Source organism: Ambystoma mexicanum, chromosome 2q (genome assembly GCF_040938575.1).
Source record: "Ambystoma mexicanum isolate Mex_15411 chromosome 2q, UKY_AmexF1_1, whole genome shotgun sequence".
Classification (NCBI taxonomy): domain Eukaryota; kingdom Metazoa; phylum Chordata; class Amphibia; order Caudata; family Ambystomatidae; genus Ambystoma; species Ambystoma mexicanum.
In genome coordinates, this window is record NC_090924.1 from 403,035,092 (window position 1) to 403,048,634 (window position 13,543).

Here is a 13,543-nt window from a genome sequence, read left to right on the forward strand (position 1 = left end):
TATGGTCATGGCACTACCAGAGACACGAGGGTTCATGGGATGTTAAATATTATTCCGTTTTAAGGTTGAAAAACAGTTATTAAAGAAATATGGAGATTTTAATCTGGAAGAGTAGAATGAAAGGAAGTTAAAGCATAATGCTTGCCTCTGGTCTTCACAAAGAATCTTGACCCTAAATCCTCTTTATGAAGAACCATTTTTCTATTAGATGCTATGTCCACTTAGGGCATATCTAATGGCATAGAGGTCCTCAATTAACATTCCAATACTGTTATTTTTCCTGTGTTTCCCCACTTGTCATTGGTGACTGTCCAACTCCTGTGATTCCTTCTTTTAGTTGTTTTCACAATAATATTTCTCCATCCATGTATTTTCTCCATTCCTGCTAACTGTCCCCATGGTTCCCTATATTCCAACTCGCCTCAAACCAAACCCTTCACTGCACTAGTCATTCTCGCTCTCCAACCACCTACGACCCCCAACCCCACTCACTGTTTTGCTCACCGGTTAGTCTGGCCGTCCCTCTTATTGGGATGCTATCCTCTTTCTTGAGCTGATGATGACCTGACTTCCAGATTCCCCAGAGAGGATTTCTGCTGTGCACCCCCTTTTCCTGCTTCTCCTTCCTTCTTGGGCTCCTCTGTCGTCCAAATCCTGAACGGCTACCCCAGTACACCAGGATCTCTTTCTCCTTGTGTTCCCTCATAGGGGCCCACTGTATCCCCATCCCAGTGCACCCAATTCCTTGCATTGTCATCGTTCACTGTAACTTTAGTGAGGCTGTTTTGTGACCTGTTCTCTCTCATGTTCCTTCATCCCCAATCTGACTTTTTGAAGCACACGGCTCAGCATCTTTTCTGACTTGGCCCCCTTCACCACCCTTCCGTGCTGTCTCGTGTGGCCACACTGAACACTTCCCTGCTGTCTCTCATCCCTGATGTCTCTCGTATGGCCACGCTGAACACTTCCCTGCTGTCTCTCATCCCTGATGTCTCTCGTATGGCCACGCTGAACACTTCTCTGCTGTCTCTCATCCCTGATGTCTCTTGTATGGCCACGCTGAACACTTCCCTGTTGTCTCTAATCCCTGATGTCTCCCGTATGGCCACTCTGAACACTTCCCTGCTGTCTCTCATCACTGATGTCTCTCGTATGGCCACTCTGAACACTTCCGTGCCATCTCTCATGTGGCCACTCTGAACACGTCTGTGCTGTATCTCATCCTTGCCATCTCTAATGTGGCCACTCTGAACACTTGTCTGCTGTCTCTCATCCCTGCTGTCTCATGTGGCCACCTTGAACACTTTCCAGCCGTCTCACATGTGGCCAACTTTGATCACTTCACTACCTCCCCCGTGTGGCCACTCTGAGCACTTCCCTGCCGTCTCTCATGTGACCACTCTGAACACTTTTCATTCATGTAGGCACCCCTTTTTCAATCCCCGCTCTCTGCTCTATGGGTGTACGCCCCCTGCCGCTCCTTTCCTTTCTGTTCTCCTTGGCGGCATTCAACACAGCACAGTGCCAGCAAGCTTGCATAGACTGGCCTCTTCCCAGGCTTCTCACTTTTTGCCCTGTCTTCCTTTATTTGTACTAAATTTTCATCCTGTAAATATCGATTTTGTGCAAGCTATAGCACTACCCAGGGGCAGAGCTAGCACCTGGCTTGGCAAGACTGAAGCCCTTCCACATTGAAGAGGTTGCAGGCAGAAGGCAGCACTCTGCCATGATGCTCAGCCAGTGACTCTGATGGGCAAGAACCTGTCTGATTTCTCACCTGGGAGAGAGGAGTATGTGCATTTAAATAATGATTAAAGTGACAAAAGTACAGAAGTGTGCTCTAGCACCTTGAAGCATCTCTTGTGCTAAATAGAATTATCAATAAAGATCTCAGACCAAATAACCGGATAGACTCAAATAATATGGCAAAGTACTACTTTATTCTCAATTTAATAAAGCAGGGTAAACTGTCAGACATCGGACTGATGCTCCCACACTCACAAACAAACTTGATTACACAGAGGTCTTATACCCCAATAAGTGTCATCCTATGTGGCAAACTGTAAAACCTATTGACGGGAGGGATTGGTTAGGGGAACATATCTACTTATAGCATACATATGGTTAGTACTTCATTGGCTGCTCCTTATCTGTAGGGAACGCCTTGAGCTACCTGTAAATATGTATAATACTGATGGATAGCGGACAAAATGGCAGCAAATTGGTCTATGCTACATTGTATAGCAAGTTGCCTCATAAACCCACTGATTGGTAAGCATTCCCACCCATCTTGTCTACCTTGCGTTACTGCGTATTTAAACTTATTGGTCAGCAAGTTACTTTATCTTCCTTTTTGCATACATGATTACTTTATCATTTCGTACTTGTTTCTCTTGTTGCTTCAGTTACATCGTCGCTCTTAAGTATTTTCATATTGTTTCAGTATTTCCTCATGTATCTTCTTCTTGACGTCACTCTGCCCTTGTCAGATGTCACTCAGCACTACATGATATTCAGTGGCGAGTGCAGACATCCTTTCACTCTTTCAGTGCAAGGGTGCATTCGATACTGTTTTCTGAGTGCATATCCTCTCTCATACACTCGATGTGGTATAGGGACAACACAATGAGTCCCAACACAGCTCTTCTCCTGCTGTTCCGGTATAACGGCAATGAGGGCAGTGACGGGGCAGGATTTAGGCTGTATGCATCTACCTGCTCCTCTACAGAAGCAAAGGGGGGTGGGGGAGAGCCTGCCTGGGTGATATCAATATACCCCCTATGATGAGGCCAAATACTTAACTGCTTGACTCAGCTTTCTGTTGGCCCACACGTCTAATGATTGGCATCTCTTAGTAAAACGCAATAGTCTCTGAATTGGGGTGAAAGATGCATCTATTGGGCCAAAGGGAGGCCAAGTAGCTATTTACCCGGGATGATCAATAGTGCACTGTGCCCACTCACAACCAGGTTTCAAAACTGTCACTATGCTGCCCCAATATGTTGACACTGAATCCGCCCCTGGCACTACCAAAGCAGTAGTGACAGCCTCCTATGAAGGGGAGAATGTCTGTGCTGCCTTCTCACTTCACTGCCAGATCAGACAGGCCTTTCTCCACTCCCCCCATGCACCCTTATGCGAGACATCACCTGGCACTGTGACCCAATCCCCTGTTACATTGCTCACCCGTTCATTTTGTCGGCTGCCTCACCTCCCCAAACGTCCCCCAATCCAGTCGAGGCTCCCTCACCAGTGAGACCTGTTTCTCAGAGTGCATCTTGAATGGTGCCTCAAATGCTATCACCACAAGTTGGACATTTGGGGAGAGTACTTCAGGGGGTCATACCAGGTTTGGTGGTATCCTGCCGGTAATTCCAGTGGGATGCCACCAAATGGTATTACTGTTTCCACCACCAGATATCCTGGTGTCACCGAGATATTATAAGCAGCAGATGTACCGGTAATTTCCCATTCCTGGAATTACCGGTACCGTGCCGGAAATACCAGCTTTTTAATGCCGGTAGGGGCCTGAGTTACCTCCAGCTATTGGCTGGAGATAAGTCATGCAACCTCCACTCGTTTGTCCGTAAAAGTGCCAGTAAATATTATTACCAGCACTTTTTTGCCAGACCGGCAAACTTATGAGTCCGGCATATATTTCTAACGAGAACAAAGCATAATTGTCAGTCAAAGTTTTTTGCTTCTTGGTGGCAACAATCCTAGTATGTTGCTCTTGAGAGAGCGAAACTCTGTGGGGCAACTCATTGTGAACACTTATTTTACAATATGCTATCAGTTTTTATGTGTGTAATCCTCTGTTTGGTTTGAGAATGTGAGGCAGTTTGAGAAACTCTGCAAGCGTGAGGCTAGTAGGGGTGTTTTGCACGTGCTGCCTCATGCGCCATCTTGTGTTGCCATTAGAAACAATTATTGGCAATGCCAACAGTTTGGGCTTTTGCATATGCATGGGAAAGGATCTTGCCAGGCACTGCCGTACTAGTATTAACTGGCCATTGATGGTAGCAGGTGCAAAATGGTGCCTGGCAAATGCCTAATACTTGGTACACAAGCCAAAACCTTTGGCTATATCAACGCTTGTTGTGAAGGACATGCTTGTAAAACGAGTGGCTGAAGGCAGCCCTGGTTAGGAAATTTCAATTACCAACCAACTCGGTTCAGACCACTTTTGGTCAATGTGAGGTGTACACGGTGACTGCAATAGTAAGCACTCCAACCCTAACAGTCATGGATCTCCCAGAATCCACAAGGCATACTGATGAGGTTGATGTTTATGGCCTCATGCAGGACGGTAGCATACAGGCACAGCTTTTTCTTTGTGTTGAACACCGCTCAGTGGCCCTCATGTGCCAAATCAACTACTGCCCTTTTCAACCTCAAACGTATGACAAGTCGAGTTCCTTGTGGGAGTGAATCATCAGAGACATCCAACTCTGTGTGTACGGCAACCAGACTACGTAAATCTGTGTCAATAATGCCGACCAGACCAGCAGTGTGTTGTCTATAATTTCTCCATTTGTTGTCCTTGGTGAGGAAGATCACAGCCTGTATTGGGGGGGTCATGTCTCAAGGCCACCGAAATGTCTTTTATTGAGAGTGTTTTCCGTCAGGTAATTGATGTGCACTTCTCCTGTGTTCGTCGTATTAAAGGGATCCGGGCCAATTCGGGTTTCTGGAAACATAAACTGCCGGGTTAAGATCCCTCCATGGTCAGTGAATGGTGGAATAATCATACTCTTGGAGCTCCATGCCCCACCTCTCAATGTGGGAAGGGATGCGACTGCTGGGGATTCCAAATAATGAAAGGAGGGCTTGATGATCAGTCACTACTGTGAAATATTTGCAGATGAGGAAATGGTGAAAATGTTTGCATGCCCAGACGGCCGCAAGTCTCTTCTTTTCTGGTTGAGAGTATGCTATTTCAATTTTAGATAGCGTTCTGCGGGCATAAGTGACAATCATCTTGTCTTGGGAAAAATCTTGTTTGTTCTTAGCCGATATAGCACTCAACCCCACAGGGCTGATATACATGTTTATCTGACTGTCTGATGCTTCATATGACTATGTTCCCTAAGCACGAGTATGCCCTTGGGTCACAGCTCCTCTCCATAAATGTTAATAACATAACAGAAGGGGAGAAAAATTCTTCTGATTGTGTCCTGGAAAATGTCAGCTCTTGATGTTGTATGCTTGTATTGTTACAGGCCATTGTGAGTCGCAAACATAATGATAGGTCAGATGTTTAGGTGGTGGAGGAGTTGGTGGTAGCCTTGATTGAGGTCTAATTTGGTTGCGCTGTTCAGCCTTGTTATGCTTCAATGCTCGGGCCCAGATGCCGTTCCCGTTCAATTGCCATATTCGAGATATGCATGTCAATGCACAGCCTGATATGTTATTCTTTTTTGGGTACCACCACTACTGGTGAGAACCATGATGTAGAGCCTATCGCAGGTTCCATCATGTCAGCATCTAGGAGGCAATGTAGCTCCTCTGTCACCTGTGTTGGAGGTGGAAACCCACCGTCATGAGTGTTGCACAGGCCGGATGGCTTCATTGATATGTAACTTTATCAGAGGGCCCTTGAGAGCGCCTATACCCGTCATCAAGCCTGGGAATTGTGATTAAATAGTCAATTTGGACATTGGTTCATGAAATGGCAGTCTGCTGGTGTGTCTGAATGTGGCAGGTAATTTCGATGAGGCAAAGGCGCTTTTTTCGCAGTCTTGAAGCAGAGCAGGCATCGACTGGGTGCCAGAATCTTGAGTACATGAAATATAGCTGGCACTTCAGCATTCCACTCCTGTGACATGTGGGAGAATTGGCCCACACAGGGATGCAGGTCTATTGCTCTCCATTGGAAGATGCGAGCCATGGAAGGAGACAGGGCTTGAGGTATGTTTAGCATGAAGAATTGTTTTTCACTGTGATGTTCATGGTGGCTTCAGTATCGATGTTCAAGTGAACATTGTGGCCCTATATGCTCAGTGTGATCTTTGGAGATTATTCTTAGTCAATGTCTTCAGCCATCAGATAAACATATTAATTATGGGGTCTTGGAGCGTCAGTGTGCCGAACTCCATGTCTTGTGGATTGTCCTGTTGTTAGTCAGTGGTGAGGTAGTAGACCAGTTGACGTTGTATGTCTCCTGCATTTGTGCACTGTGGCAGAAATAAGGGACCATCTCTGCATACCGTTTGATAATGACTCACTCGTCCACCCTTGCTGTAGGTTTGAGTTAGTGCTGGACACAGCTCTTTGTTTGGAAAATGGGAAACCGCACTGGTAGCATGCGTGTCGAGCGGCTTTCAGGGAGTCGTGAATCGGGGAAGGCTCTTGGAACAGGTGCATATTTGTGAGGGTTTGGCACTGAGTAGGGCTTTGGAGATTTGAAGGACATTGCTGCAACAGACACTGGAGTCTTGACTGCTTCCATGACCGCCTCTCGCCTGTCCACATGCTCATATACTCTGGCTTGGTCACAGATTTCTGAAAATGGGAGTGGCTTCTTAAGGAGAATCTTCTGGCAGGTGGAGGACGTGCATCCCTCTCTGATGCAAAGTTGTATCGCTTACTCATCAGAGAATGCTTCAACCTAGCAATGGCCCACTCATTTTTGCAATCTGGGTGCATACTCGTCCATTGTTTCCTGTGATCTCTGGCTGCACTGATTCTGGGTTGCGCTGGGCTACATGTTTGTTGCTGATGGCCTTTATTAATGTGGTGTATGACTGCTCGTCTGCTGGTTTTGAACACTGACTACTTCCCTCCGCACCACGTTCATGAAGATGTGAGCCATATCACTGGCATCTTTGACCACTACTGCAATGATAAAGTCTTGAAAATCTTCTACCCAGTCGGTCTTTTGTGAACCATGGTGAGCTGTAGGAGCCGGTTCAAATGGGAATGGCGTTTCAAGAAACAATGTCCTGTGTGCTTGTGGGGCTATTTGAGGGCGTGCCACCTCTTCCTGCATAGTTGTCGATGGTCACTCCTGGACTGGTGGCTGCATCAAATTAATGGCCCCCTTTTCTTTTGATGTTTACTCCTGTATGTCAGGGAGTTTGTGGTGTCATATTTAGTGTTTTAGATTTTGTACCGTGCAAGTCCTTGAAACCAAATTTCTTAGTACATCTTATCTTTTATATTTGAAATTTCTGGTGTGCGTGGATCAGAATAGTATTGTAGTTGTAGCTTGATGGTCCTGTGCCGCACCTTTCTGCCAATCCATTGGTGGCAGGGATGCCACATTATGGCAAGCAAGACCTAGCTGCATGCTGCAGTTGGGCTCTGTGTGAAGCCTGCAGAAGATGTCCGGCCATGTGCAAGTGGCACTGGAGCGGCATACAGATAGAGGAGTGAGGAGCGTGGACTGCTGCATAGGTGGGGCGGCCCCAAAAGAGAGACAGAGGATGCGTGGATTGTGGCAAGGACTTTACAAATCTCAATGCATAAGTGGGCCTGGAGCTTCTGTAAGACGGAGGCAGCATGGATCGTGGCACGAATGTCTGATGGGCTGCGCCCCGGTCGGGCCGGTTGCGTCAGAGGTGAGGGAACATCCTGCCTTGTTGCTAAGTTCTTGTGTCCCTCTGTACAATAGTTGGACACCACTAGGTGAATGACACTCAGGTGGCACAGTATATCGTTTACTTTTTTCATTCTTGCTCTGTTCCATCCTTATCCCACGTTACTTCCCTTCCCATCCCATCCCCCAACAGTCGAACATACTCAAAACCCTCAAAGAAAATAATGTGAACCTAGAGGGTGCAGGGCTCTCAAAGCCAGTCGAGAATACACAAGTTAACAGAATAGTCGAGAAGAAATCAGAAGTTACAGAAAAAAGACCTCATAATACTCACGATGGAAAGAAGAATAGAAGACAAGACACGGATAGGCAGGAATGCTTTTGCTGCGGCAGATTAGGCCACCTTTTATTTTTTGCCTTCTAAGAGCGTGTTGTGGGAGTTGGATATTTTTATGAAAAACTGACATTTATAGACACAATTTGTGGTGCATGTCAATTGTGAAGGCCTCCTGTGCGGTTCTTTGTGGATCGCAATGACCCTTCAAAATGTAGGTTGTTGCAGGTGCAAGTTGTGGTGCAACTAACTGCATCCAGCAAAAAACATTCTTCCTCAACCAAACCCATAATGTATCGAGTACAGGGCAATAGGATGTGAGTGTATATGTGAGTCGGGTGTGTGTGTGTGTGAGGTGGTGGTAGGAGGATTACACACCTGCTCCAGAATTGTACAAATGCAGGGCATCCCATTCCTATGATTAAAGAGTACAGGAGTTACTATGGTGATAAACTGTTACTTCTGCCTTTCTGGCATTTAGTGCTGTGTCTGTCTGTTCATGACATTATACCGATTTAGTCTATTTCTTCCTTCATGCCTCTTAGTTGATGGACGTTGGACGGAGTGGTCCAAATGGGAACCTTGCATTGGTCAAGGCAGTGCAAAGATATCATGCACGAAGAGGGTTGGCTCTCAGAGTCGCACGCGACGTTGCAATGACAGAGACTTCGGCGGCAAAGCCTGCAGTGGCTCAACCATCGAAATAAGACCGTGCTACAGCATCAATAATTGCAAAGGCAACAGTGAGTATTCTTTCAAGGGAGATGCAGCTGGGGGCGGGGGGAGGTGTGCTGTCTAGCAAATAATGTATTCTAGTGGGGTTAGAGGGCACTGCTTTGACTTCTAGGAGTGTCTCCTAATTTTCCACAGACTGTAAGGAACTAGATATACTGAAGATGTGCATATTTCTTGGCCTTCTATTTTTCTAATAATTTTGCATGGGTTTTTCTATGGCCCTTATTACAAGGTTGATGGTAGGCTGCCGGCGGCCTACCTGCAACCTCGGTTTACTGTTTCCGCTACCCGATATCCTGGTAATACTGGGATATTACGCGTGGCGGATAAACGATAAGTTCCCATTCCCCTGGAGTCCTGGGAATGGGAACACTTAAGCACTGGCATCGTTGCTAATGGTGCTGTTGCTTCAGTGAATTTTCTGTTGGTAGGGGCCTGAATTACTAGCAGGTCAGGCCTGCTGTTAGTTCACAGCACCTACCGGCAGACTCTGAGTGAGCCGGTCCAGAAAAGGCACCGGTAACAACGTTACCGGCACCTTATTTCCAGACTGGCTTGTTCCAAATGAGGCCCTATGTCTCCTGCCTAAAATCTTGGGAGAACCTTGGTGAACTGTGGAAGTCCACCGCAGAGGTTCGACGGATTAAAGAGCACAGCATTGAAGTAAATTGCCAAGACTCCTTGTCAGTGCTTAATTTGTGGGGGTGTTTGCCAGGGCTCAGCCCTGGCACTTATTTCAGAGCCCATGCACGTATTGTCTCAAATTGATTATGAAGCCATGATAGCCAGAGCATCCCTTAACCCCAATGAGCAGGTGCACGCTGTAGTTTAACTCCAAATATGTCGACACTGTGGGGAGCAGCTGTCGGTGGTGGCAGCAATGGTGGGGAACTGCCCACTGCAGTGTCACAAGCATGCTAGAAAATATTTGGGCCCTGGCACTTATTTTCATACAAATTAAGCACTGTTCCTGTTTGCCTCTGAGACAGGTGAGATCATGTTGTGAATCTCTCAGCATAGCAAGAGCACTGCAAATACAAATGCTAAGCCTTGAAACCAGATTTTTTTCTCTGCATTTGTTTGTAAATCTATTGTTTACGCCATTGAATATTATCTTCCAAACTACCGAGCGGGCCCTCTATTGGTTAAAACATTTTTAAAAAAATGATTTCATCGGAATGAAACGTAGGCAAAAACTACATGCATTTCATTTTTTCTCAACTGTACATACTGGTATTTTTTTACATTTATAGTGAACAGCACTGTTGCCATTGATGAGGAGCAGACCAGGGTCCGCCTATAGGGCAATAGGCCCATGTCCGAACCAAAAACACAAAATGCTGGTGTGGGCCACTTTTTTGGCCAATGACGGCCACATTGATGAGTTACTTCACCATGCGGCTAGAAGTTTTGACCAGTGTTGCTGAATAACTATTCTTTAACACGCATAATTTGCATCACATTTTGATCAAAAACCTCCCCCTTGGGTACTACTCAAACAGTCTGTCACAAAAGAAAGAATTGTCATTTGGAACTGTGGGCCACTTTTTCATTGGTGCCCGAGACAATTTTGTGGCCCAGTCCGACTCCTGAGCAGACTGTTATTAAAGTCATGTAGCCAGATATTGAAAGCTATCTATGCTGAACACATCACATGAAATTATTAATCAGAAGCTTTGAGTGAAGTCAAGCTGTGAAGGGCGTTGGAAAACAATGGTGAGACACAGTATGTAAAATTAGTACTTGCATCAGTGCTTAAAGCCATTCTGATTCTCCTTCCTCTCCTTACTTCCTTCGGTCTCATCATTTCTCCTCTGTCCTTCTAGATCCACTGTCTCTGCTTTCTCTCCTCTACACTTCCTACACTCTCCCTCTGATGTGCCTCTCGCTGTTCCTCTCTTTATCTACCCCACCCACCAATCGTACTCTCTTCTCCACTCTACTACCATTCCACTCTCCGCTCTATTACTACTCCACTCTCCACACCCCTCTCTGCTTTACTACTCCAGCCACATTTCCTTTTCCATTCACCCCTTTTCACTGTTAAAATCACCACACCATGCACTCCCTACTCTATCAATCGCACTCTCACACCCTCAACGCACACTTGCAACCAAGTACCTCTCCCTCCCTCCCCTTCCCTCTCCTTCCCTCTCTCTTCCCTCTGTCTCCCTTTCCCTCCCTCCTTCTCCCTCTCTCTCCCTCTCTCTCCCCAGCTCAAACCCCACCTTGCACACTCCCTCAGTAATTCCCTTTGACAGTCTTTCTCTGCTTGGTCTCTTGGACCTCGTTCTCCATCCTTGACCTCACCCGAATAACCCACACCTTCCTGTTTCCTGTCCCCTTCCAATCCTACCCTTTCCCTCTCTGTTGGCTGTCTCTCTCACCTAATTCCGCAAGCCTTAAGCCCCACCCCTTTCTGATACACCGGTCCACCAGGTCTCGCCAATGGTAGCCCACTGTAGAAACAATCAGTCTCAATGTCCCATGTCTGGGTGCGGAAGTGCAGACGGCAAGTGTCTGTGGCAGTCTGCCAGCAGTCTTGTTGGTGAAAGGATGTGCTTTCTGGAGCTGTTTTTGATGAGAGACTGTGCCTTTTAGGGAGGAGCTCCTTAAAATCCCAGCGCAGCATGAAGCGCCTTTGCCAGAAAATGCAGGCAGCAAGTGTTGGTGGCAGTCTGCGGGCAGTGAGCCGATAGTGGAGTGGTTGCCAGAAAGTCATCTGTGTAAAGCTTTACAATTTATACATCGCTATTCGCCTGAGATAGCATTGTGCTAAGAGACGCAAACATTTAGTATGACTATGCTCTCAGAAGTAAAGCCCCCGTAATTGACACCTAACATTGCATTACAAGACCAGGATTGTGACCCTGACCAACAGTTGCAGCTTCCGGCGGAGACTCCCATTAAATCTACAGTGCCTCACAACCGTTTTGTTTCTGATCAATAACAGCAGTTAGTTTCTCCAGTGATCTCGAAATGTGTGGTGAGAGCCTCAACTACTAAAATTACGACCTTTATAAATCAAAATAGTGCAGATGATGTCGGAACTGTACTTCAGCCACTAGTTGTCGATGAGATCCCTGATGCAGCTTTTCTTGCTGGAGTACGGGCTGGGGAAACGATATTCGGATGCAGCTATTATCCCGTTCCGTGGATGATGCCCTGAACGCCACAGTGTTAGGCTCTGTGGACGCAGCATTGGATGCCTCCGAGTAGATTAAAGCTCCCTCTCGTGCCTTGGAACCTCAAGCTCAGAAAATCCTGGTTACATCGGTTCCTGTAATGACAGAAGCACAAGTCATACAAGGCTCCGAAAGAGTGGATGCGGTTGTGATGAATGATATTGGGCCTCATCAAAAGTTGGGCAGTGTGGTAAAAATGCAGCGGTAACAACTCCTGATGATGCCCATAGAGCCTGCTATTCAGCATTTGATTTTATCCTCTGTGGAGGCTCCAGCTGAAGTTCCATTATCAGCATCTCCTGTTCTATATCCGGATACATCAATGAGTTCTTCTGACTCCTCGATCTCCTTTGTACACTCTCCCTATATGAGGAATTCAGGTGTAAATCCCTCTCCTTCACCAACTGTGGGGACTGAAATTCCAACATTAAATTTGCTTTGATCACCCTAGTGAAATTATACGACTTACTGAATTCCAAAATGAATGATCATGTTACTCTTAACCATTATAAAAAACCAGAGGATGTTTCACTGCCTAATCCCTGTGGATCCCTTATTCGGTTGTCCAGGGAACGGCCATCGCCTTTGGATCAAGGACCCGGAGGTGGACAAGTGCCGAAGTATCACCTGTGTGAGGCGTCCTCCGGGAGTGGAGGAGGAATGCCCGCTGGCAAGACACAGAATCCCCTCTTTCCAAAATCCCTGTCACGTCCTATTGTATAGGCTATTCCAACTTCTCAGATGCTCCCCTTTTCTACACAAACACCGAGGTGAGGAAGAGGAGGTCTGAGACTAAAAGGAGTACCATCCATGCCATACATTGAACATGTCCTACTAATAAGATCAATCAGGGTCAGGCACTTGACTTTGATTACAAACACCTGGTACCTATTTGCTCTCCCCACATGGTTAAAAGGTGGAACACTGAGACACACTCTGAGCAAGGCAATGCATGAGGAGCAGTTCTTCCAGGGCGATGTCAAACCAGGTGGAACTGAGTAACAGGCCGAGGGGCGGAAACGAGGTATGGAGAAGCCTTGGACACCCCAACGAGAGATTGTTGCCTCCGGAGGGCCTTGAAGGTTGTGCAAGGAAGCCCATCCAGGGAGAAGAGACAACCCTCTTTTGTGTTTCAAGGATACCAGCCACCCGGCCGGGTGAACGGCAGAGTTAGCGAGGTGTAGCGTCAGTTGTGGTATCAGCCTTGCCGTCAGGATCAAAGCTGCGAAAGACGAAAATGAATTAACACAGCCGGTGAGTTGGTGAAAGCTATGAAAGTCTGGTTTGTGTTAAATGAAACTTGATGGCAACAGTATCCGACAAATCGATAAGATGTGAGAGAAAGCAAAGCATTGTAAAGAACTGTAAATTAAAGATACAAAGTAACAGAGTGGCCTGGCGAAATAAGATTGCCCAATCGAAAGTCTGTGAAATGTCTGATGCCGTAGAAGCGGCGGAAAGAGAAAGAAACTGAGATGCAAGATTTAAACTGTTCGGTTTGATCCCGGCAGAGGGAAACCTGGATGTGAGAGATGTCTTTGAACTTTGAAATAAGTACTGTGCTCGAAGCTACATTTACCACAAGGTCTTGGTGTAGGAGAGAATAAGTGATGCTTGAGGAAAGAAAGTTGAAGTGGTAATGCCGAGGTAAGAGCAAAAGCCTCACAGCGTTGAAAGTCTTCGACATCTGAAGGAAAGTGAAAGGAAGCTTGAGCCCGAAGGAGGGAAGACTATGAAGGTGTGATTGAA

General features: G+C 46.5%; 1 protein-coding gene across 1 annotated transcript in view; it reads left to right on the top strand.

Moving 5' to 3' along the window:
* CFP (complement factor properdin) overlaps positions 1 to 13,543 on the top strand; it is a 418,911-nt gene that overhangs the window by 289,757 nt on the left and 115,611 nt on the right. Inside the window, exon 7 of the mRNA XM_069647422.1 lies at positions 8,420 to 8,617. Within this exon, the coding sequence (XP_069503523.1) occupies positions 8,420 to 8,617 (198 nt within the window). The remainder of the gene's footprint in view (positions 1 to 8,419; positions 8,618 to 13,543) is intronic.